This window comes from Sinohyriopsis cumingii, chromosome 6, assembly GCF_028554795.1.
Source record: "Sinohyriopsis cumingii isolate HCF-2022 chromosome 6, ASM2855479v2, whole genome shotgun sequence".
Classification (NCBI taxonomy): domain Eukaryota; kingdom Metazoa; phylum Mollusca; class Bivalvia; order Unionida; family Unionidae; genus Sinohyriopsis; species Sinohyriopsis cumingii.
In genome coordinates this window covers 134,134,346-134,160,578 of record NC_142966.1, presented here as the reverse complement: position 1 = coordinate 134,160,578, position 26,233 = coordinate 134,134,346, and the positions used below count along the sequence as shown (strand labels likewise).

General features: G+C 35.6%; 1 protein-coding gene across 1 annotated transcript in view; it reads right to left on the bottom strand.

The window, feature by feature from the left end:
• Positions 1 to 5,347: 5,347 nt before the first annotated feature.
• LOC149798035 (uncharacterized) overlaps positions 5,348 to 26,233 on the bottom strand; it is a 38,131-nt gene continuing 17,245 nt past the window's right edge. The window contains exons 2-4 of the mRNA XM_089960527.1: positions 22,387 to 22,480; positions 11,386 to 11,997; positions 5,348 to 7,595 (exon numbers count right to left, since the gene is read on the bottom strand). Of these exons, the coding sequence (XP_089816653.1) occupies positions 7,588 to 7,595; positions 11,386 to 11,997; positions 22,387 to 22,480 (714 nt within the window). The 3' untranslated portion in view covers positions 5,348 to 7,587. The remainder of the gene's footprint in view (positions 7,596 to 11,385; positions 11,998 to 22,386; positions 22,481 to 26,233) is intronic.

The window sequence follows — 26,233 nt, the reverse complement described above, 5'->3', positions numbered from 1 at the left end:
GTATTATCTGTCACTGATGTAACGAGTTTATGGCCTTATTCTGTAACAGGGCTAATATAATTAAATAAAGTCTTGTCTTCATTTAACATGTGTGTCTAGTTTTGACGACGAAAGCTATAGTGACAAATGAATGTATAGTTATCTGTTTTAATTGCATTGACATCGTATCCGTTATCTGATTATGCGCACCGAAAGCTTTTTTAAATCTTAAGTCACTAGAAGAATATTATATGTTATTTGTCGTCAATCTGTATCTCTGGAGGGCATAGGGGAAACTCCTCCAATAATATTCAAACAACATTTAGATTTCCTATCACGGAATACTTAGGTAAAATGAGCACAGCCATTGCTAATATTGATACAGAGAGACCACTGTTGAGTTCGTTCAGTCCTTGTGTGTTTTAAATTATTTTCCTGAGATATGACGATTATGTTTCTAACATCAAACTTGATATGTTGCCATTAAGTGAGCAATTTCGAAGTCTTTCTGTCCTTGCATGCTTTACAATATTTTCCTGAGATTTAAGGATTATAGTTCTATTTTCAGACGTGATATGTTGCCGTTACAATGTTCTCTTACATGATCTCCGATAACGTCATTTCAACAGAAATAGCTTTATAATATTACTGTTTGACATCCATCAACGTTACATTACGTGAGGCCTTTGTATCGTTTGGTTATGAAGTACATGAAACATAAAAACAAGTAAGAACTAGTATGATACAAACTAAATAATGCTAATGCGACCATCCTTTTATGATATGAAATTCTTTAACGGAAAAGTGGCAAGTAGAAATGCATCGATCGGGAAATACAGGCAGTGACTCGTTTTGCTGACTGGTCGGACTTTGCAGTTCATTGAATGTAACTTTCACTGGCAATATCGAATTACAGACTCAATTTACTGAAAAAGGTTTATGGTAAGTACTCGTTTCTACAACAGTAGAAAAGAGAAAGTATTCTTTATTTAGTTATGTTTATTAAATTACTATTTTATATCAATCATCTACATAACTTACTGTCCATAGTATATTTTTTGTGCAGCTGCATGTTTAGCACCGAGTGACCATGTCAATTGCTTCCGTACTAAACTTTTATTATAGGATTAAATGATCATGGTTGGGTATTTATCGATGTGTAAATTTTACCTAATCACTCACAAAGTAAATAAAGTCCGAAGGACTTTATGTTAGTTTTGTGAGTGATTAGGTAAAATTTACACATTGATGAATACCCAACCATGATCATTTAATCCTTATAATTCCAATGTCGTCCTTTCTTCGTCAGATCAATTTATTCCATCAACAATGCATTCCAATTTAAGTAGCGAGTACTTTTCCTTTCATTCGCCGCTTCACATCGCCCCATAAGACATAACCTGTATAGAATCACACGAACATATTGACTACTGTCACAGTCACGTTTATTCAGAATCTTCATGCTTTACATCTTAGCCAATGGCTACCGATGGTTTCAACACATTTAGTTAACTTACAACATTCTTGTTCAATTTTAGTCAGTCCCATCCGCTACGTTAGATGACCATGACCTTACATAATAACAGCTGATACGGAATGAACTAGTGTGCTAGATTAAATTTCCAATCAAACCTTAAATCATAATGGACTTTTCAAATGAACAACATGGAAATATGAACAAGATGGTGCTATCCCTTACTAGCATAAAGGTACCAGTGAAATAAATTACATACAGAAAAAACATGTTATACCATTCTCAATAGCGTTAACACTTGTGAAGACCCGTTCAGTGATCTAAGGTCAGATGAAATGTAACTACTGTCACAGTTACGTTTATTCGGCAATTTCATACTTTACATTTTAGGCAATGGCTACCCTTTGTGTCAGCACATTTCCTTTCATATAAAAAATAACATTCTTTTTTTATTATAGCATGTCCTATACCGGAATAACATTTTATATCTTTATCATCAGCGTTAATACTTAACAAGACCCTTTCAGTTATCTATTCAGAAATTAGATGTGCAGTTGTTAAATGTATAGTTGCTTGCACAACCAGCCATACATTTTGTTTAGTTGCATAGTTGAGTGCTGAAGTGCTAAAAGGAATTATTGACTACACATCCAAAATAATTTAAATTAGCAAAACAATCACCTTTATGGATTATTATATATATGTTTCAATGGTGTTAAGTCACATTGGTGGAGATGGTAGTTTTACCATTTAAAATTTTTATTCAGTCTTTGAATAATGGTCTCATAAATATTTGTTTTTATTTTGTGCAAGCTGTCATATTAACAAAACAACCAACATCCACACACGTTTCACGTTTTTTAAATAAGCAAACAAAATTAAAATAAAAAAGTAAAAAATTACAATTGAAAACGCCAATTCCCCATTTTGTGTTTCGTTTAGCAGCCTCTGAGTATTGATTTATTTCGATAGCTTTTAAGTCCTCCTCAGATAATTTCATGACTCTTGGTTTATATCCCTGAGCGGCCTCAAAATTGACTGGCCCAGTTCCCACGCTATTATTGTTGTTGTTGTTGTGTATGGCTAGGGTGAATGAGGTCATGGGGTGCTGTGTGATGGAATTTATCAATCTCTGTTGTTCTGTTTCAGTTTCAGCGTTTGTAGCATCCATCACATTATAGTCAAATCCATTTTCATCTGCTTCAGTCGCTGCTATTATTTCTTTTAATTCCTTGTCATCTAATTGTTCAAAAAACTCCGCAGACAACTGCAGTGAAAAATCACCGTAATCGGCCATTTTGCGCGACTATGTAGCAGACTAACGCCAAATTGTAAACAATGCATTTCAAAGAATATTTGAAAATAGTATAAAAAGGGTATAATTTCTATATAAAATTTAAAGGATGAAACAATCGTTCACAGTCATGTGTTTGCAATGTTTATTTATCTTGCAAACGGTACACAAACCGAAAGTAGTCCCAGAATTTATCGATGTGTAAAAAATGCCAGATCAGTATCACGTGACCGTTTACAGCAAATCGTATTGAACAAAATCCGTTTCATTTATAAAAATTGGAATTATTCACGTTATGAACATTCACATAAATCATTATCGATCATGCCCGTTGAGTGTTCCTGTTTAAAATCGGGTTTCAAATTACGGTTTTTATTAATTTATTTCCTAATGTACTCGAGTTGCAGCAGTCATTGTACATGATAATACCGCAGTTGTCTTTTTTTAAGGAACCCCGTATGAAAGAGACAAATAAACATATTTCAACAAGAGATGACCACGTGACGTTTGTGGAGAGAGTCTCAGTACGCGCGTACTCTGGAATTTGGGAAATCTGCAGAATTAAGGGAAAAGGGCAGAAAATACTTGGTATTGTCGTCATGATTGTCAGTTTTCATCTTTCTTCCTTTCATCTTCCTAGTCTTATGATGTGCTAACATTTATGCTGCTTGTTGAATAACTACAACTAACTAAGCTAAGGCCTTAAGACAAATAGTCAGACTAGGGCAGCAGTAAAAGCCCCAAACATCTGCTGCTGTGCTAACAACTTTGAATATTCTTTAACTTCTGCATTTGTTGGTGTATAGAACTGAAGCATCAGAGGATTATTATTAATGTATGCATACAATTTATGTCCTGATATGATGTGAGCTTAAACATCAGTAGTCATAATCGATAATCATTCAAGCGTGTGCGCGAAAAGGGTTTTGAAGCTTACATATGTTCTGCATCAGTTGCTGTATATCATTGATTTTGTTTGCTATAGTTTAAAGATTTTCCCTGACATTGATACAAAATCCATGCTTAAAGAAAGCTTTGTCATCATTACTTCGTCAACAGGCGATTCATCTCCTTCCGTCTGACCCATGAATTTCCATTGCGCATAATTTGCCGTTTTAAAGAAATGTTTTGCAAAGGAATAACTGTTACAGATAGGCATATTAGAAATGTAAACTAATGCAAATCTTGCTTTGATGGATATAAGCTGTCAAAAGTGAAATAAATAATGTATGTATTTGTATACTTAAGGTATATTTGATGCGAAAAACGTTCAGTCCTTCTGTGTCTTAGAAGCAAAGTAATAACAGTAAGTCAAAGTAATAACAGTAAATCAAAGAAATAACAGTAAGTCAAAAAGACGTCCAGCAAATCTGACGATAATTATTGAATGAGACAATGCCTCATGGTGTGAAGAGTATGTCACATTTCGGTTTCCACGCGAATGAAGAATAATTGAGAAAAATGTTCTATATAAGGGGTCTTGATCCTATTTTCTTCCATCAAAGTCCATTATCAATAGCCGCCACCTAAAGAAATGTTATTGTCCCCATATGCATTGTGAGCTTCAAGATAGACAAAATGCATTCTATCAATGCATTCTATCAATATGTTATAATTAAGTCTGCTATAATTATCAATATTGCTAGCAATCTACTATGCAATGGAATGATATATAGCCTTTAACAAGCCGAGCGAAGAACAGCCATTGTAGAAACTAGCATTATAAAGTATACAAATTGATTAGGATCAGCAACTGTTAACGTGGATGAAATTTATTTTTACTCTTTTATATGGGTCCGTAATCTTTCAACGCATAGCTGATTAATTGAGGTATGAAGCACGTTTACAGCTTTATTAAAGAAACCAAAACATGATCTTCATCATGAAGGAAAGTTGTCTCGATTTCGTTATTAATATGTCTGAAGTATTAAGAAGACTTCACGGAAATTAGACGATTAGAAGTTTCCAATAGTCTTTGCATTTGCTCTTCGTGGATTACGACTTTTTTAGTTGGTTTTTTTCTTCTCTTTATTATAATAGCAAATTTTCGTACGTTAGAATTAAAAGAAAGTATACATCTTGCTCCATCCATATGATTTTATTTATGTCACTTGGATGTCTGATTTGTTCAAAGATGCACATTTTGTTTCCTTGCATTCCTCAGAATACCAAGGTATATAATTTGTTTTGGTAAACGTTTACTTCGAGAGGGAACAATGATTCAAATCTGAATCATTCACATCCCACTGATATCAGAGTGACTTCAATTACATAAATCAATAATAATAATATACACCATTTCAGTATGTCTCTTTTTTAAACATATGTATTGCAAATACGAGAAATGGTTTGACTTGTGACAACTTAATAAGTGAATGATTATTTATTGATCATGTGTAAAGTAAATCCAGATAAGGGTAATATTTAGACCTCGATGTCCTATAAGTTTCTTTAGCATATATCCATTTATTTTTACATGGCTGATCCGGGGTTCGATATAGATGTTCAATATGTGATTCCGGATCGCACACCTAAAATTTCCATATTGCACACGCAGCATGGAACATTTTTACAACATGAAATATTCAACAATAGTCCACTTATAAAAGAATGGTAATTCTTTACTGCATTACACTTTCAAATATTGGAAAAATGTCAACACATATTTATAATTTCAAGAAATGCTGTCTTATTGGATGAAAATTGCTTCTTTTGTCGCTGGGGATAACGGTGGAGTACCGTAAGTAGTGATGAAGTTCATTGACATTTCACGGTATATACAGCCGAGAAATTACAGTTAGCTGAGGTTGACAAGACTGTTTTGGACAGAATGTTTGCCAGTGAGTTCTCAGACGAAGCTGGCGTGCAACGTTACAACGTTACAACAAATGACAGAAGAAGGAGGGGGCGACCACATACATTGCTGCTGAAATCATGTATTGAAAGTTTAACAAATCCAGACACAGTAAGAAAGACGTAGGGACTCTTATTCATGGTATTTTTAGAATTGAGCCTACCTTTGGAAAAAACCTTAAACCTGTTTAAATAGACGCTTACAATGATGCCTACCTTGTTATTTTAACGAAACCGGATGGTTTGTACCACCAGATACTCTTGATAGCTACAACAGAGCTATAGACAGATAATTTAGTGACAGTAACTATGGTCTCAACATTTGATCTTCAGATGAGTTTTCTAATTGCCACAAAGTGCTGAACATTTGGCGTAACGACCGTAAACAAAATTATATAAGAAATCGAAGAAAGAAATATTCTAAACTGTGCATCCGTTGACTTTGTTTCCAGCTGCAGCACTGATGACACAATGAAGAGACATTCCACAATGCAAATAATCTAACTTACTAAATTAACCCCCAAACCATTTCAGCTTCAGAGTTTCTAAAATATGGTCCTTGAATTTGTTTATTTTTTATATTTTTTTATGGAGCAAGTTTAAGTGGAGGAACTTTCAATTTGTCTAGTAATATTACTTAGCAATCAAATTTGCGTAATAAATCTCAGGATAAAACTGAAGAAAGAAAAACCATTTACACCATAAAGATAGACCTATGACAGAGTAGCAGCTACTTTGAGAAAGACACAAATGTGAAAGCATTACACCTTGTTACAATGCTGTCGAGACTTTTTCCTAACTGAAGCACAAGCAGATAATTTTATGTCTGATTACATTGTAAATTCTTGCGCCTGTTTAATTAGAAAATGAAAAGAAAGAAACAAAAATATTGCTTAAAATATCCGATTGATCTTTAAAAATCTAGCCTGCGTGTTAGAAAGAGGCCGAATCATCGTGTTGTTAAAATACATGCTTAATTTATCACCTTTTAGTTCAACGCATCAATAATTTCCTGTAATGAAAACATACAAATTGAGGGTTTGAAAGTACTGCAAATTAATAGTTTTCTGTATAAAACTGAATGTACTTAATTACTGTTATTCTGTGAAATTTGCCCTGAAACTTGCTTGGCAACAGAGTGTGTGTATTCAGTGGGTAGAGTGTACGAGAAATGGTCACTTACTTGTCCAAAACATACGTTCCATATGAGAAGTAAGGAAAAATACAGTTTAAATCGATTCATAAGGTTTGAACAATTAAAGGTTAAAAATCACCATATGAGCTACTCACACTGACCGATGACGCAAATGCACAGTATATATCTAGGCCTAACCACAGTTACTTACGTCACATGGAGATTTTTCGGAGGATTGTAAAATATCTCACATAAATGCCTAATTATTATTTTGATAAGAGGTATACATACAAATTTTGAAAAGAATATGTGAAGAAAATGGGGATATGTAACAAATACATAACCTAATAAGTGATTTGTTCCGAGTAGATAAAATTACCTCGTTTGATACGGTGAAGGAACATAATTCTCTACCCTGTCGGCCTCAACATATTCCTACACCAGCTTGGTGCAAAACGCATTTTCAGTTTTGTCTATATAGTGGATATATTGTTGATAATGTTTTGTCACAACTTCAGTTTTATCCAGAAGTATTAAATAAGAAAATGTTTCCACCATATAACGAAGTTTTTATAGGGTTAATCTAAATCTAGCATAAAATCAATTTATTTATACAATTTACAAAGAACTATTAAAATAAACTATTTTCACGCCACAGACAACACGACATTTATTATGAAAGGTTCTTAAATTATAAGAATCACATGTTATTGTTTATCTTCATATTGTCTTCCATCATTAGGCCAATTAAATAGCGACTCAGGAAGCGAAAACTAGTTTATCAGTTATATTGGATCCACCAAAAACCATCTGTTGTTGCATCTTACATAAGTTTCTAGGTATGCAATTCCTTCATTGACCTGGAACAAAAAGTGTTGATGTCAGGAACATTTAAGAGGAAGAAGAACATAAAGATTTCAAAGGGATATAATGTAGTTCTCTGGAAATTATTGTAACATTTATTTTTCGCTCTATTGTGCACATTCATGAGTTCTTTGATTAGTGTACGGTCTTGTTCCAGCTTGCATTATTGGTGATTTTGTAATGTTTCTTATCCATCTATTGAATTGATATTTTACTTACGAATACGTGTTCCCATAGGGTGCAGTTAGATGGTGAAGATTCTGATCATTAAGGAGCATTATAATTTGTAATCAAAACAACAAATGGTACTTATTTTGTATGGGAAATATTATGTTATATTTATTGCAAAGAGGTGTTAAAAATTGGACTACGTGACACGTATGAGACGATAACGGTATTGGAGATAATGTGACACAACAGGACATTCACAAGATGATACGTTTGCGAGACGCACGATAGGATGCTAACAGTACCGCTGTTCTTTTCCAGTACAATATATGGGACGTTTCTGAGTGTGCTGATGCGGACGTATGGTATTCTTCCGGAAATGTGATAAAAATGTACTCATAGTACGCGGTTCAGGAGGAATGCATTTTTACAAGACGCCACCATGGTGAGGAGGAAGTTCACGTAGAGAGCATTCTGGTAGCGTAACAAAACCATATTTGCACGTGCAATGTGCTGAATTATCGAAATCCCAATTCATTTGAATGATTTTGTACGAGGAGGTCAAGGTCAATCCTTTTGGAGAGAAGTAGAATAAGTTAGAGTCCCTTCTGGTCGAGTTCCATTTTGAGTTTTAAAAATCTAGGGGCGGTATTGGAAGACTTAAGAGAAGCATTATATCTACACCGTAACACAAGTCACAACTAAACAAATGGGTCATGCTCAAGGCGTATCTCGACTTGCCCATATGATGAGGTGGAGAAACATGTGGAGAAATGTTTCGATCGGGATTTGATTGTTTTACATGAGAGTTCGCATATATTGCTAGTGGCAAAGAAGGATGGTGAGACGCAAAACACAGACAATGATAAATATGTATCCGTCGTCGTGAACTGATAAGACGTTTAACGCATAAGGAGATTCATAAGCACTCTTGACAGCTTGGGTGCCTATCATCAAATTGAAATTGATCCAAGGGATAGGCCTAAGGCTGATTTTGTCACTGGACGTGGGCATATGTACGAGATTTACGTCATATCGTTTTCGAATTGCAACGCAGCAGCAACATTTGAGGCATTCGTGGAGAAGATACTTCTAAACTGGCGTGTGTGCCCGATGTACCTTGACGATATCATAATTTTCGCAGGTACTTTCGTAGAGGAGGTGATCATGCTAAGAAAACTTTTTTTCTGAAACTAATGAATGCAACATTAAAGTTCAGCCATGAAAAATCAAGTTGTTTTAGTCCAAAGTAATGCTCCTTGGACGTGTGATTTTGCGCTGCTGTAACTGAAGTAAGAACATTCATGGAACAATAGGCTAACGCCTGGTAAGATTTACAGAGAAGAACTGTGTTTTTTTTTCTCTCTTTGGAAGTGGAATACAATCCAGATTTTGGTGATTTAAAATGTAGATTGGCCTGACCAGTCTTTAACTTTCCTGTCGCAGATATAAAAAAATGGTCCATCAAATATGATGGTGTGACGCTGACAAACGTTGAAGGCAGGTACCACGAAAGAGAAAGGAACTATTTGCTGTAGTTTCTGCTAACATACATTACCACCCTCTTTGGGGAAATGTGTTGTTTTAGACAGGATCACATAGATCTTCGCTAGTTGTTAGCTTTCCCCAACCCAGACAGACAGATTGCATGTTGGGTAGATCTGCCATCAATGTATATGACAATGACATTTAACATCGAAAAGGTCGATCGCATGGCAGAAGGCTTGTCGAAGACACTGTTTAGTGATTTCAAGGACATTGGCATTTGGAAGCATCTAAGCGAGATATCTAGTAAACTCCCTTGGTAACGTTCACAAGGAATATGCGGCTGATGTCGATAATTGTGTTGAGAGTAGATACTAAAAGCAATCATTGGTTTCATTGGATTGCCATATAAATGCGCATGGAGCATTTACAAGATTCAGGCTTTACGGAGTTGACGAAGTACAAGCCAGAGAATGATAATATGGTCAGTGGGTGGTGAACTTAGAAAGGTATTGGTCGCAAGATAGATGTTCGTTTCTCAACGGCGTATGGTTCAGACACTGGGAGAGTCACGATGATGGGAATAACATTATCTTACAAAAGGTAACATCCAGCCACCTAAGACAGAGTATTAGGTGAGAGTTTCATTGCTGCGTGGGCTGCTGCAGGACATATTGAGATTGGGTAGAGACTGTGATTCTAAAATTGGCAAAATGTTACTCCAAACACAAGATACACAATACAACGTTGGTGGACCAATGTAACGCATCCCAATCGATAATTTTGGAACTGTGTAAACTTCCAGTGGCGGTAGTAAGTACATTATGATAGTGGTCGATTACTTCAATAAGTGGGCTCATGCGTATGCCAAATTCAATATAACTACTACTGTCGCTGAGAAACGGGTAAAGAAGTTTATCTGCTAGTTTAACGTTAGCCTCCAGCTGCATTTAAATCAAGTGAAGAATATTACGTCTGTGGCTTTTCAAGCTGCATGCAGCTTATTACATATAAACAGATACGTACGGCGTCCAAGCGATCACAATCGGAATGAATGGTGTAGAGGTGTAATGTGACCTTGGAGAACTCGTTATCCATGTTCGTAAAGGATGTACAGAAACACTGGGATACATATATGGCATTTTTCTTGATGGCCTAGAGGTGTCCGTTGTACTAAATCACGTGTTTCTTTTCCGCCGTATTGCAGCTGAGATACGCTGTTAATCCTTTTGTGAATCAAGGCTTGGTGATGCAGATTGTACAATTGTGATGGACTAAGTCACTTAAGTAGATACTATACGATACATCCGGGATAATGATGCATAAAGCGGCAATGAAGCAGATCGGTACGCATCATCATGAGCAGAAGTAGTAGCATGCAAAAGTGCAGCGACACTCTCTGATATGGAGACTTTGTGCGGTTGAACAACTTTCAGAGGAAGAATTTACTGAGTTACAATTTACAAAGACATTGGGATAGTTCAAACGAAGTAATCAATCCGTTTTCCGACGTGATATACACAAGAATTGAGAACCTCGCGTAGTGTACTTTATCTCGTTAAACCTTAACAAAGTAGAGGCGGACGATCAGAGGATATTTGCTAGCACCGTTTAGGACATACAATGATTCAAAGACGACGGAACATCTAGAGGAGAGAACAAGGAAATAGGCGGTGTGTATTCAGAGGTTCAAGGCGAGGACAAGTGCGACACAGTTGCTAGCACGGAATCAGTATTGAGGGCCATCTTTGTAGCTGTTAAAAGAGAGGTATATTGGCTTTGTCAGATGGATGAAAAGAAGAAGGTGGAAGGGACTGTCCATGACGATATGCTGATAAATTTGAGAAATTCAACAAAGACAGCGGTCTCAGCTCTTTATTTATTGTTCGAGAAGTCATTTTGACCTATATTCAAGCATAAATCTTTTTATGTTCGATCCATTTTATATTAGATATAAAACAACTATTTGTGGCGTTTGTGTTTGCCGACTTCAACTTATAGCTAAGGATATAGCCCTCTCTCTCTCTCTCTCTCTCTCTCTCTCTCTCTCTCTCTCTATATATATATATATATATATATATATATATATATATATATATATATATATATATATATACAATCTTTAAAACTTACCTATTATGCATCCCACAGCAGCCCCCTTGCCCCTCATCAGCCCGCCGCATCCACCCATGTGCATCTCAAACTTCATGAAGTAGTGGTCTGGTAAGTATCGCGCAGCTGGTACCAACTTTGCGTGATCTATCCAACCCATCATAAAGGAGCTTTGTGGGGCGGTGGTGTAATTTATGTTTTGTTCTCCAGTATAGAAGACGATGTAGCTGTTGGGATTTGCATCGCAGTTATTAAACGAAAAATCAATGTCATTTGCTCGATAGCCTTGTGTTGTACTGAATCTAGCTGTCGAAATTGGTAAGAAGCCAAGGTAGAAATAAGGGATTATTTTGGTGACTGGAGCATTGAACTCCTGATGATCGTTTAGAAGGAAGGTCAGGTTGTGCTTGTTGCTGTAATTGGAATGTTGTGCTAGCATCACTTCTTTCTGTTCGTTATTGAGTTTCAGACGGACCACGATCTCAGCTTTGAATGTGCATACGTTGTCGAGCGATATTAGTTTCCTGAGAGTTTCCTTGGACATAAATCTAACTTTTCGCCCCCCATACGCATCACAATCATCTAGTGTGAATTGCCAGTTCAGTCTGTGGAGAAGTGGAAGGTCGCATTTCTCTACAATTTTAAATAAATAAATAAATAAATAAATAAATAAATAAATAAATAAATAAATAAAAAAATAAATATACATAACGCCCACCATATGTTTTAAACCACGCTTCTATAAGGATAGAAAATTTAAAGAATCGATTGTTTCCTCTTTTTATTCATTAGAGATCACTACAAAGGCGTATCTGGTTTTAGGACGACTTTTATTTGGTCAAAGACCGGAAATTTGTCATATTAATGCTTCACAGTATTGTCAGTACCTGGGTTATCTAATCCCGTTTTATAAGGAAATTGCCGTCGTCATTCACTCTCCTCTTCAGACAACTCAGCTGTGTGAGTTTCTACGAGAACGTTCATATTACAAATAACATGTGGTTGTTCTTTATTTCGCACGAATGAAGTTTCATTTCGATTACTATTCAAGTTAAAATTTATATCACTATTGATATTTATGTATTGGATGTCGATATATTTGAAAACTTGTATCACGATGGATACTTTTATATCGATATCATTTGGTTACAAACACTATGAATACTTTGGAATAGCCCCGTTGATACGAAAAGTGGCGGTTTCACCATTCGGCCTTTTATGATCCATCATTGTAACACAGAATAAGTACATCATCAGCATGCATCAACATCGTAATGCTTAAAATTAACTTAAAGAATAAACAAGTAAAGAGATTAAACGGATGAGCATTTCGAAAAAAAAGAGAAAAACGGGAGAAATACCTAATATGTATCAATATATAATTGCAACAAAGCATGAGGATAGGAATGTAATTAAAAGGCAAACAAGCAGGTATGATCACAAGATGAAATATAAATATTCACTTTTTTAGCATCACAAGAAGAAATTTTAACTCAAGAAGTGATCTACATTAGTTTCTGGTAAATTGAAAGAATATCGAGTCGTCCTTATGAGAAGGAATTTTTGTGTTTGTAAATTGAGCAAGTAAAACAATAAGTACCGACTTACCCAGTCGAGTAGTAATCTTTCATATGTGCAAACAAGCTATTAATGTTTCATAATTAATGAGAGGAGCAGGGGAAATGTATGTTATATCTGCTATTTGTGTTAGCATTACGTGTACTTCAAACAGTTGAATATGCAGAATTACATATTTGATTAGTTTGATCTTCGACAACCTTCAGGCGAAATACCATTTAGATGTTTTATTTAAAAGTACACATACCGTCAGTAGAAATTAACTTTGTCTGTAGTACATACATTACAAGTAACATGGTTTTTATCGTGTTGGTATAAAGTAAATATTATATACCAATATTGTTGGTAAGAATACTGTATACCAACTGCGGCAGAGAATATGTTTAAACAATTACCGCAATATATATATATATATATATATATATATATATATATATATATATATATATATATATATATATAACTGACAAAAAGGTCAGAATGATATGCATACATGTTTTAACAGATTTATGGATATATTCAATTGTGATTAATCTACCATATCAGTGGAGAGTGAGCAATGTAACAGAAAAGATTAAAGCACTGTTTCGTTTAGAGTTGTCAAAGTTTGCAGAAGATGTTATATGACCTTTGAATACATGTCCGGAACATACTGAGCTCCAACCGTGTTAACTGGTCAAATATTATAAGAAAAATCTTGAACGAACATTATTTCATATTCTGCAGGAAAAAATGAAGCTGAAAAAGTTGGCGAGACCAATAGGAACCAATGAATACTGCAATAATGATAGTTATCACCAAAGATAAATCAAGTAGAGAGATGTTTTTAGTATTAATATAACGATGACATACATAATAACCGACTGTCAAAGGAATTACGAAACATTATACAATAAACTGGAAAGGAAAACGTGTGTTGAAATTTATCAGCGGGAATATGTTTCAGAAGTAAATGAAATAATATCCAGGTTTGAAGATATTGCACTTTCTAACCCTCTTAAATTAAAAATAACTCTCAATTAGACAATAATGTTCATTTATATATCAGTATGCCGACTGTGATTTAACTACGGCAATTCGCAAGAGCGTGTGATACGAATACCAAGCCGTATGCGAAAATCTCACATACTTACGCTATAAGGACCACAACTGGTTGTTCAACAATACGGCCTAGATCAACCTATTGAAACAACAATAGTACAACAACTGAAACAATTCGCGCGTGAGAGTAATATACACATAACAAGATATGCAAGAAATGCTGACATACTTATATCAATAGGCTGTGTTATTGAACTGCGTCATACTGCGAGAGAGCTCCGTGAAACTGCAGCACGATTAAATATTTAAATTCTTTCAGAATCCAAAGAGCTGAAATTGCACACGTGGTCGAGGATGAACAAGACATTCGTCGTATTACAGTCGTTATTATAGCTGAGGCTGCTGATTATGTTTTCTTAAAAACGACAGTACAAATAACACAAGTTTTATAGAATTAGAAAATGGTGTGGCAACCATCCCACACGCATAAAATCCAGGCATAAACTCTAGAAAACGTCTTTGAAGATGATTCGCTGAAATATTGCAGTGTTACAACGCTCTCTTAACTAGGGAATTATAACGAATATTGTTCTCAGTGTGCATTTGACTATGTCAATGAATCATAAGTAAGCAAATATGGGTTTAGGATCAGAATTGTGTTGGTTTCATGGTAACCCACTGATAATTTTAAACCATACGCCTATAAATTATGAAATCAATTGAACAGATTCTCACCAAGTTGGAAAAATACACCAAAACAGGATCGGGAAGGACTTTTGAAAGATGTATGAAAGCTGAAGTGCATATTTCCCCAAATATACCTTTCCGCTAGGAATGTAACGATATACCGGTATACTGCTGTTTGCTGTTCTGGCAACGCATACCGCAATAGGTTTTCTATACCGTGAATATTTCACGGTCTTGCTTTCATCCAAGAAAAATATGTATACCGCAACATTTCACCAGTTTAATTAAAGAACCATAATTTCTTTTTTTTTCTAGATGCACGTTTCGCACGAGATTGCAAGATATGTGAAACCAGATACACAGTACCATTGTTCAGGTAAAGTTTAATTTGGCTTGGGGTGGGTGGCACGTCAAGATCAGGGGATACTTGTCTAGTTATAAATAATAGTGTATAAACTTCACTTTGCCTCAGGTATTTTTGTCTCAGATATTAATGGCACTAAACGAACAGTACTCAAGAGTCCGTGTTCGTAAATTTATCAATTCCTCAAATATAGTATATTTTTCGTTTCAAAGAATAAAATGAGACCAAAACATTTAAATAAACAGCGGCCGCATCTGATGCTTTCCGCATGAAATACATGGTCGGACAGATCAAAGCGCTTACGTCACGTTTAACAACTTTTTCTTGTCTCCACATATCTCTTAACGTCGACTTGTTTTTCAAGCTGGTTACAACGCGTGAAAACCTGAATTTTAATTTTCAGAAATTTTATAGTTTTCAAAATATGGATTTTGTAATTATTTCCAACCAAAAAGCAAAAGCACGGAAGTGGAGTTGGAATTACTCTCCGAACATATATGTTTGCTGAAAGAGGAATCGGCGCTGAGATTTCGATAGTAAGCCACCGCTATGCTCGTGCTGTCAATCCGAACACAAATGGTATGATCCTTCTGTCCCATATTCAAACATCATTCATATATTAATATATATATATATATATATATATATATATATATATATATATATATATATATATATATATATATCTTATCTATCTACTTATCTATATAGAATACTATGAAGAAGAACATCAACAGATATAATAGTGATATTGCCATCCGTAGACAATGGAGCTCCTACCAATATTTTAATGACTTCGGTGGATCTTTGAAAAACCTATATATTTTGGTCCTGCTATACCCGACAAATATAATAAATAGATGATCAAATGTCTAGCCTGGAGTACAAAGGAAATATAGGCCGAGTGGGTATACAGGGAAATGACTGGGTTTGAGCAAACGTCTGGTGGGATATATGATACTTATAAGAAAATACTTGCTCTCACTCATTCTGGAGTTGATGAAGATTTGAAAGTCTTTATGGATATATTTCAAGCGGAAAGAAAACATCGTGTTTCGCGAGCACAGACAGAAGAGGAGAAACAGGCAGCCCCAGCATTTTCGGGAAAAGAAGAAAACAGCCATGATGCTACAACCATTTTGCATGCCGATTGTAAAACCATTACCACAGATACATGCATCCGAACCTGGAGAAATATTTGAATGCAAAACAGGAGAAAATCCTGTACCTGAAGAATTACCCGTACCTGTACTGTCACAAATACGTGCACCAACAATAAAATAGGGAACCCAATTTCAAACAAGCACGAATAAATGCAAAAGTGGTCTGTACTTGAATTTGTGCATGTACTTGAATTTCGCACTGAGGAAGAACTATCCAGATGAAGAACATAACAAATTAAAAGGATGCATAAAGTAACATCTAGTGGAAGGAAGAGGCCTTGTTGGACTATGTGACAATATCGTCCTTTTGGAACGATTGAGGACACTTATTGGGTCAGATCGGCGAGCTACAGCGCGCCAGAATTTTTATTATCGACGTGACTGTGGTTTCCCACCATGTTTCGTTTGTTAATGGACAAACTCATTGAAGACATAGCTGATTTATACACGAAGAGTACTGGTGCAATTGGAACACTTAGTGTTTTCACGAATTATATGTTGCGACGCAGAGTGTTGTTATGCAAACATCTCCGAGCGTTTCCTCGACGATTTCAAGCTTATGAACGAAACCAGAATTTAATGTGACGTTTTCTACACAAATCTCCGCGGAGGAAGATCGCACCCTGTAAATCGCATTGCACCTGTACTAAGTTGGCCTGATCACGGACGTTTGGTTGTCTGGGTCCTAATAACACATTTGTTTGGTTTTTGTTATAGCAGACAGAGTCGCCACCTGAATAATATTGAAGCGTGCAACATGGGATCGACCAATGAAGAGATTTGACGAAGAATCCCATTGGTAACCAACAAAGACTCTTTTTACTCGTGAACATGAGCCCACATTCAGCTCTGTCATTTCAATTGAATCTGGTTGATATAAACAATTCTTAGTCGGTTTGAAAGCATTCCCGAGTACAAACAATATTTAGCATGAGATACCATATCACTTCTGACATTACCTCGATGCTTCAGATCAATTTAACCCGCGACACCATTAGCGGCAGTTAGCAAAGCGGCGCTTCCGCAAGTGTAATTGCTCAAAATTGCATAATTTTTGGATTTTCACCAGCTGTGGAACTAAATGATTTGATATCGATCACTTTCGCGTCGCCTGTGAATCTCCCGTGTCATAATGGTCAGCTAGGGAGACATTGACAACACAGCTGTACATGAGAGAACGGCCTGATATTAGATATAACGACAGTTGTAAGTGGACGTTTGATATCAGTGCGTGTTGTGAACTCAAGTAAAAAGTTTACATTACATATTATGGAGCTGAGCTTGGTGATTGTCACGGAAATGTGTATGATTTATATCAATATGTATATGTGATCAAAAATATACTCGGGTTTCGTAGCCGCGTACAGCGTCACCCAAGGGTGGTTTATCTTTTTCGACTCTAGTTATTTCGAAATACTGAGAGCAACTAAACCATGCTGCATGTGCAAATTGCCTGCAGTGAAAACCTAAGTACCTAGCTGCGCATATCTGTCACAGCTAGTATACATATAGAGCAAATTTTCAATAAACAAATTACACTACGACGAGTCTTGTCAGAAGGCTTACCTCTTTACGGGAGCAAATCTTCATCTATAGAGGTATTGAAATTTAAGATTGTATTCTTTATCACTATTCGTTTTATATGACAGAATTATTTCATATATTAGATGTTTTAGAATTTATTCTAAATTCTACAGAGAGTCAATACAAAGGTTATACAACGCCAGGATATTAGAAATACTATAGTCTGGTTCGAGTTAGCTATTTGTTGTAACTGAACAGACAGATTGAATTTAATTATACGCTGCATGAACGATTAATGTAATGAGTAACGAATTCATGTGCGCGCATGCGCAACATATATCAATGCAGAAGTACTTAACCGTGTCATATGTACTAGACGGTTTAGTTGTTATACTTTTAGCTGCCAAATATATGGTTTGGTGATGTGGAGTCAGTTAACTCTGTGTGGTTTCTTATATATATATATATATATATATATATATATATATATATATATATATATATATATATATATATATATATATATATATATATATTACGTTTTCCATGTTATCGTCATTTTCACTATTGCTATCTGAGCAAAATTACATGCATTCCCATTTCAATATCGTTATATGAACGATAGATTCATAATTTCATGCATTCCTATTTCAATATCCTTATATGAACGATAGATTCATAAATTCATATATATTTCAATATCGCTTGATGAATTGATAAATTGATGAGTTGATAGATTGATGAATAAATGAGTATTATGTTGATAAGTGCATAAATCACATGCTTTGGTCACAATTGATGTTTAATAAAACCTTGTTTACATTTGGGGTATTGGCATACAATTTTATTTGTTGATCGGTGATAGGACGTTATTCACGTTTGCTTACAATTCCATTCTTTAAATTCATCTTTCTCGTTTAGTTACTTGTTGTTGATAGTTCCATGTTAGGAACTTTATAATTTTCCTTATCTTTTTGTTTATAATGGTGTCAGAGTTGTTCATTTTTAATCTGCGTTTATAAGTAAACATCTTATTAACGCAGTTGCTTTCGGTGTCTTCACTAATCCAGTCCCAACCCGGCTTCATCTTGTGACAGTGATGTTGTTCGTTGATTGTTTATAGGAGGTCCAAAACTGTGCTCGCATCCTTATCTTCGCGCGCTACACAAAAAATGCTAAACAACTTGCAATGCGAGTCTTTGATAATATAAAAAACGTTGCCTCGAATCGATTGTAAAATATAGGATTGCAAGAGATTCAATCGATTCGAGATCGACTACGACAATTAGTACTTCCACAATCAAAGGCGATTACACTCCTATTATCAAAAACAATGCCAGCCTCGGATGGTAAAATCATTAATGAGCCGCTCAAATCGTCTGCCGGATTCGATGATCTGTCAATGGGAAACGCATTCTGAAAGTGCAAAAGTTATTAGACGAAACCAAAAATATATAGGTAAAAACGTTGGCAAATTTCAAAGATAAATCTAATCCAACATTTCACACTGATTCGTATGTGCTAGCAAAGCGAAGCAAAATAGATTTTCAGTATTATTCGTACCCCACCAGGTCCCTAATCAACAAAATGTATATTTGCAAGTGCAGGACATGTCTAGGTTTTTACTTCCATGTGAGGATTTCTTTGAAATTGAGGGAAGACCTATGTTATTGTTCAATTGCGCAAACATTCAATCAATAGACCAAGTATGATGTGTATCAAGGATGCATCTGAAAATCCATTTCACCTGCTAGCACTGCAAAAAAGTTCTGGAAGGTAAGATGGACAATTTTATGTTATAAAATTTATTAAACTTTTAAATTGTTAAAATTTTTAATTTTAATTTTTCCCATTTTCAATATTTTTTAACAAATAGATCATAGATGAAAAATGTTCCGAGAATCTCTTACACATTAGTCATGGGCGATATAAATGTATTGTTTTAGGATGGTACAGAGCGGAAAAGAGAATCATGAAGTTCGCTTCCCCATTAATTTGGCGGGAACCCACTGACGACTCAAACAACTGCTAGATCTGCATGGTGGATCCTTCCAAACGTCAGACTGGCAAGAATGAACCTGCTGTCATGTATCCGGACCTTCCTCCATCCATCGCTCCAGTGCTACACTGCCCTGAGCTCCCCGTATCCACTCATTCGGACAGAACAGCCGTCTTTAGAAGAGAGCAACAAGTCAGAAAGCGAGGAAGACGTTGTAGATCCAGAAGACAATTTCAGAGGTGGAGCGGAGGAGAGAAACCCATAATACCCCAACCAAATGACCTCAACGACTTGATCAGAGATCTTGGTCTCACCAAGTCCAATGACGTATAATCCTAAATCTCGAAAAACTATTCACTTCGAAATATCTTGTAGTCATTTTTTTACTTTAGTATAAATACATATTAACTTTCATATGTTTGTTTTTCTTCTGACAGTATGTGAACGAAAAGACACACATTTGCCCGTTTTCTGATTCGAAATAGGTAAATTTCAAAATATTACTTTCCTGGTCAAAAAAGCAAAGTTTGTGGGGAATAATAGCCATTTTCTATATTTGTTAGGCATAATCAATTACAAATAACACTTACTACCAAGGAACAAATATTGTGTAACAGTGTTTTCATTCACCTATAAGTGTGGCTAGGGTCTGCGTCGCAAACGTTTAGCTGTGATTATCGCCAACAATACTTTCTTGTTCAAGGGTACGGGAGGTCGAATGAGAGCTCTTGACTTGCCTGTGGAAAACTAGATATGTTTTCACAAATTAATAGAGTAATTAGACTTGTAACGTATTCAAAGAATACAAATAGCTTGCGAAGAAAAGAAATTGCAACAAAAAGGTGATTGGGGGCTAACATTGAGGATTTCTCCAATAATGTTATCTTTAACTGTCTCCGTGTGGTTGACTCAAACACAACTTAATCAGCTTAACTCGGACAAACGAAAATACATCTCGGTGACATAGAAATTGTCCATGTCAGAGGTGGTGCAAATGCAAAAGACTGATGGAATATTTCCATTACTCTCGTCAATTTCAGCTGAAGGGGCTATCGAAATCGCATCTGTAATGCCTTTGAAAAAGGGAGTTTATGGACGAATAATAAAGGAAAAGTTCTTTGATTTACACAAACAACTCACAGAATACCCTCAGGCAGAGTTCTTCGACTACCCCGTACGACTCGTAGAAGGCTAACCGGGATGGTAGAGTTAGCCAAGCATGTCCGATGTATGCAGGATGAGCTCGGATTCAAGGGCTGTCAGGTGATGATTCCACGCACAAATGAAACTGGTAATGCTAACTTGGATTCAACAACATGATCTGGAATATATTGGATCGCATACATGATAAAAGCCAAAGATCTGTGGTATTTTGACTCATATGGACCTGCATCACCAATTGAAGTTGTTGATTATTTAACCCGTGGCAGACAAATTCGACTTTACCGTTACAGAATCGGCGGGTTGCCAATATTCGGTCATTTTGTTGCGGAAGCGTTGTATGCACTCGCGGAAAGCAAAACTTCCTTAATCCCAACCCAACAAACACTTACTGATTTAAAATTAAAGTAAGTTTTACAGTACACAGACTGTATATTAATATTCACGGACACAACTCAAATAGACGCGGAGCTGATGTGGATCTGTGCAGGTTGGATACCAAAGCCGATTTGTTTGATTTTACCAACCGGGTATTTGCTGACGTTGACCCGAGTGAGCTTGTGTTTTATGAATATCGAACTAGAAAAATGAGAGATTTTAATATTTGTCTCAGGCTGCGAGGCGCTGTTGCGAAAAACGAGTCCATGCCACTGAAGTCGGAGGAATAAATTAAAAAAAAAAACTGAAAATAATCTAAGCGGAACAACAAACATCAGGACTCATGGCACTATTTCATATTCCATGATAAACCTATGCAAACTAAAAGATATTAAAAATTAAAAATTAAAAACCTTTTCATTTCTGAATGATCATAATCAAAGATATATTTATCATCATAGACACATCCTTTGATGATAACTTCTCTGTAGACAACAAACCTACATAAGCCGCGGCATTTTTTGGATCTACATTTATTTAAAACACGTGTTTCAATTCCGCACCAAAGAGTCAGGTGCTAAGCTCACCCTTTTAAGACCTTTCGTTTTCTTCTAAAATAATACTTTTATATTATATATATTTTTCGATTCTCGTTATGTATCTTTTCTGTTAATATTCCTTGTCCAGCAATTGCGAAATTCTGGTGGACTTTTATTCGAATGGTTACAGAACCTTGTGCTTTGTTATATACTTTTACAACGATACATTTATATCGGCTTATCGCATTATTTTCCAACTGTGATCAAATACTAAAATAATACGTGACTAAACCAGTTTTAATCTCAGTAAACCATTTCATCAGATTCCCGTTAAGTAACACGACAAACTACAGTTCGAATATAAATGTATATTGAGAGTACATTTGTAATTGAACAAGGCGAGTCATACTGACGTAAACTTGTCATCCTGGTATTAAAATTTCAAGATAAGCATCAAATCAAATTGACATAGGAACTCATAAGACACTGTTTCTTGTTTCTAATTCAAAATCTGTTGTAATTCAACTTGCGCAAATGCACACTTTAAATTTATTAATTAAAACTGAAACCGATTTTAAAATGTCATACCAGGAACTTCACAAGTCGAAACATTCCCGTGAAGATCAACTTTGCAAAGGGAGCCTGTGAGACAGTCGACTGACTGACATGGGTCGGGAAAACCCTGAAACAAGATATTAATGAGAAAGTTTATTTTTATTTCGATGCTGCTGATGAGCGTCATATGTATTGAGATTTATCGTGCGCAGTACAAAATACATCATAAAATACATTATATGAAATGCCGTTTACGTGAGAAAACTCTAATTACTTAACCAAAATATGCAACTTCATGTTGCTATGTTTCCTGCATTTAAGGTACTCTTTAAAGTTTCTTATACATTATTATTATTATTATTATTATTATTATTATTATTATTATTATTATTTTTATTAACTTTGTATCTGTATCCTGATTATTTTGTATGGTACACATGATCACTTTTACTGTCCCTAACCGATTTATGTAATTTACAGATTTAAATTTCTTTTCGAAGCCATATATGTGATGTCAGTCCTTCCACTTTCTAGCGCTATATCTGATTCCATGACTGGAACTTCTACGCATCGCGGATTCTTACAAGCCTATGTATGATATGAATCCAATATGGTGCCTGATATGTTGATTCGCATTGCCGATACTTGGTCGACATTCTTCCTTATGTATATTATCACTCAAACAACAACATTAGAAGGAGTTGCCATCAGTGTGAGACTACTTAATTAAAGATGCAAACTTTCTGTACTTCCATTTAAATTTAGGCTACTGTCCATTTATTTAATTTTTAGAATGGGAATCAGACGGATAACATTTATTCTACAACATTTATATTGCAAGGAAGGAAGTAATGCATCTATGATGTCACTATGTACTTTCTTGATAACATTTCATCTCACAAGATCCATTTCACTATGGAAAATCTGACAACTTGCCACCTTGAGCTTTTGTAACCATTGCTGTATGGAGTTGTTTAACTTGCCTTCGTTATTTACCGACAAGGCAACACCAGGCTTTATCTTGCTTATTTAGTTTCCTTTCAACGAGTTTTCCCCATTCACTAATGTCTTCGATATTAAGACATCAATACAAGTGCACAAAAAGAAAACAAACTTTTTGAACAAGGCGACGCATCACGCGACGTATTATCAAATCATCAAGCTTTAGACGTATGTAAACTATGCATGTATTCGGCGTTTTGGCTACAAATTAAAAGTTAAAAGTGGACAAAAGCCCTTATGCGCGAAAGGCGACATAAATATAAACTTGTGCATATGGAACTTGCCCCGGAGCAGCAGAGGGGGCGAACAGACCAATGGTCGAAAAACGTCCAAATGTCGAAAATAAGCCTTCCTACAAATGATCGAAAAATAAAAAAGCGTCGACAGATTTAAAAAAGCGTCGACACTTTACCGAGAGAGTCTCTATGGAATTTGTCTAATTAATATTACTTTATTGTCGTTGGTGATTTTTTCTATTTTATTATGCACGCGTTTTACTTAATTGCGTCTTCATGAGGTCATGGCCCCTCTGCTGCTATATTAATTAAATCATTATGTTATAATAAAATGGTTCATCCGGAATCTTATACTGCAAGAATAGCACGAGAACGATTAGAAGCAATCAAAAAATTTCTTCCTGTTAGAGATTCATTTAGAAAAAAACTTGCAAGAACGTCAGAAAGCGCGAGTTGAGTACGAAGAAGACATTGAAAAACTATTTAAACCCGTCACTACAGCTACTGAAGAAGCTTCAGCGGCTGTTGAAAAAACTATATGGGGAGATATTAAGGATGACGAGAAGAGGAAAAAGGGTATTTTCCAGTATTAGAACAAACTGCAGCGCAGACTGAAAAAATAGCAAGAAGAACAAAACAAACAAAAAAGATTTTACGAGATCTTCCAACTGATATAACTGCAGCTCAACCTCCACCCGTTGGTGAAGATATTGGAAAACTTCGTACTAAAGTCGCCGACGTGAGAAAAGAACTTGCATCTGAACCAACAGGTGGAGAAAACGTAGAACTAATTGCAAGATTTAATGAAGGGTTTGTTGAAGATGTTAGAAATACTGAAAGAGAAAATTTAACCGAAATAATGTTATTTGGTATATTTAATAAATCTGGTATTTTAAAACCCAGTCGTAAAAAAGTGAGTAATGATGATCTTATTAAATGGATGTATCGTATATATAGAAACAAAAAACAAGCTAGAGGTCCAGAATTCAAAAGTATTTATAAAGACGTAAAAAGACTTCATAAAGAGAGACTGGAACAAGAACAACTTTCCCAGCAGGAACTTCCTCAACCTCTGCAACAAATAGAACAACAACTCTCTCAGGAGGAACCTTCATTTCAACTTCTTCAACCTCTGCAACAAATAGAACAACAACAATCTTCGTCGAAGCGGGAGTCACTTGAAGAGCTTAGAAGAGAAAGTAAACAGTTTCTTGCAGAACTGGAACAAGAAAAAGAAAAAACGTGACAAGAAAGAAAAAAATTGAGTGAGAAAAAAATTGAGCGGAAAAAAAGATTATCTCTTTTATCAAGTAAGAAAGATTCTGAAAAAGAAGATCCTGACGATGATCCTCTGAGCGTCGTAGGAAGTGGTTTTCTGACTGCATCAGGAGAAAATAATTTTGTTTGTCCTAATAATATCCTCAATGACGTGTCACGGTTAGAAGTTCTCATAGGGGGAAAAAGCGCCGGAAATAACTCACCAGAAATAACCAATGAAGCAGCTGATATTTGTCGGCAATTATTTCAAGGTGGTATCATGGATATTGGCGTTTACCGAGAACTTATTGATGAGCTCGTTGATGATTAGTCACCGCGATTAGATAAATGGTAAATAAGATAACATGATAGTACACAATAATCATCGTAAATCCGTATCGGTCAGAGCGGTAAACTCGCGATTACCAATCTATAGGGTTATTTACGGAGATGGACTTGGTGATGTTATTCAAGGATTATTTACAAGGTTAGCCCCAAAAGCAGCGCCTATTGCAAAACAATTATCGATGAAAGCTATTGATATTGTTCGTGAAAAAGCTCCTGGTGCAATTATCAATGTTGCTGGGAAGGCGTTCTCGGCGATCAAAGATAGACTAGCACGATTAATAAGACGAAAACGACAAGCAGTAAAATTGCCAAGTACTGATATTATGCGCACAGATGTCAGTAAAATAATAAATCAAGCTGCACATCAAAAACTAGCAGCGTTAGCAGTTCGGGGATTCGGTGAATCAGGAAATAATATCTCAAGTTTGATATCAGGAAGTGGAACTTCCCGAGGTGGAACTTTACGAACGCGGTAATCAACGTGTTAGACGAAAATTATTATAATAAAATGTTCAAGCGCGTATCCGATACAGCATTTGACATGGAATCACCTGTCCTTAAAGATGAATCGGTGCGTGATTATCAGTTTTATTCTTATGACGCACGAACACCAGATCAACGTGGAGGAAGAATTGAACTACAAGTTCATGACACAAGTAGATATTTTCTACCCGCTGCGGCTTTTATTGAGGTAGAAGGTACAATTGTAAAAGCGGATGATACTAATCACGGAGGTGTAGTAAAAGTTGGTTTTGTCAACAACGGGATCATAGCATTATTTAGCAGCGCCACGTATATGATTGATGGAAAAAATATTGAATCGATTGAGAATGATGTCGACGTTGCTACAACAATAATAGGATTAGCGAGATATTCTGATGATTATACAAGATCAGCAGGTCCCACAATGATGTTTGTGAAAGATAATTCTAATAGCCCTGAAAGCGATCAGTATAATATAAGACGACCAAGAAACAATGCCGATAACGCTGATGCTGATGTGGCGCCAGTAGTTATTAGTCCTAGTGAACATTTCA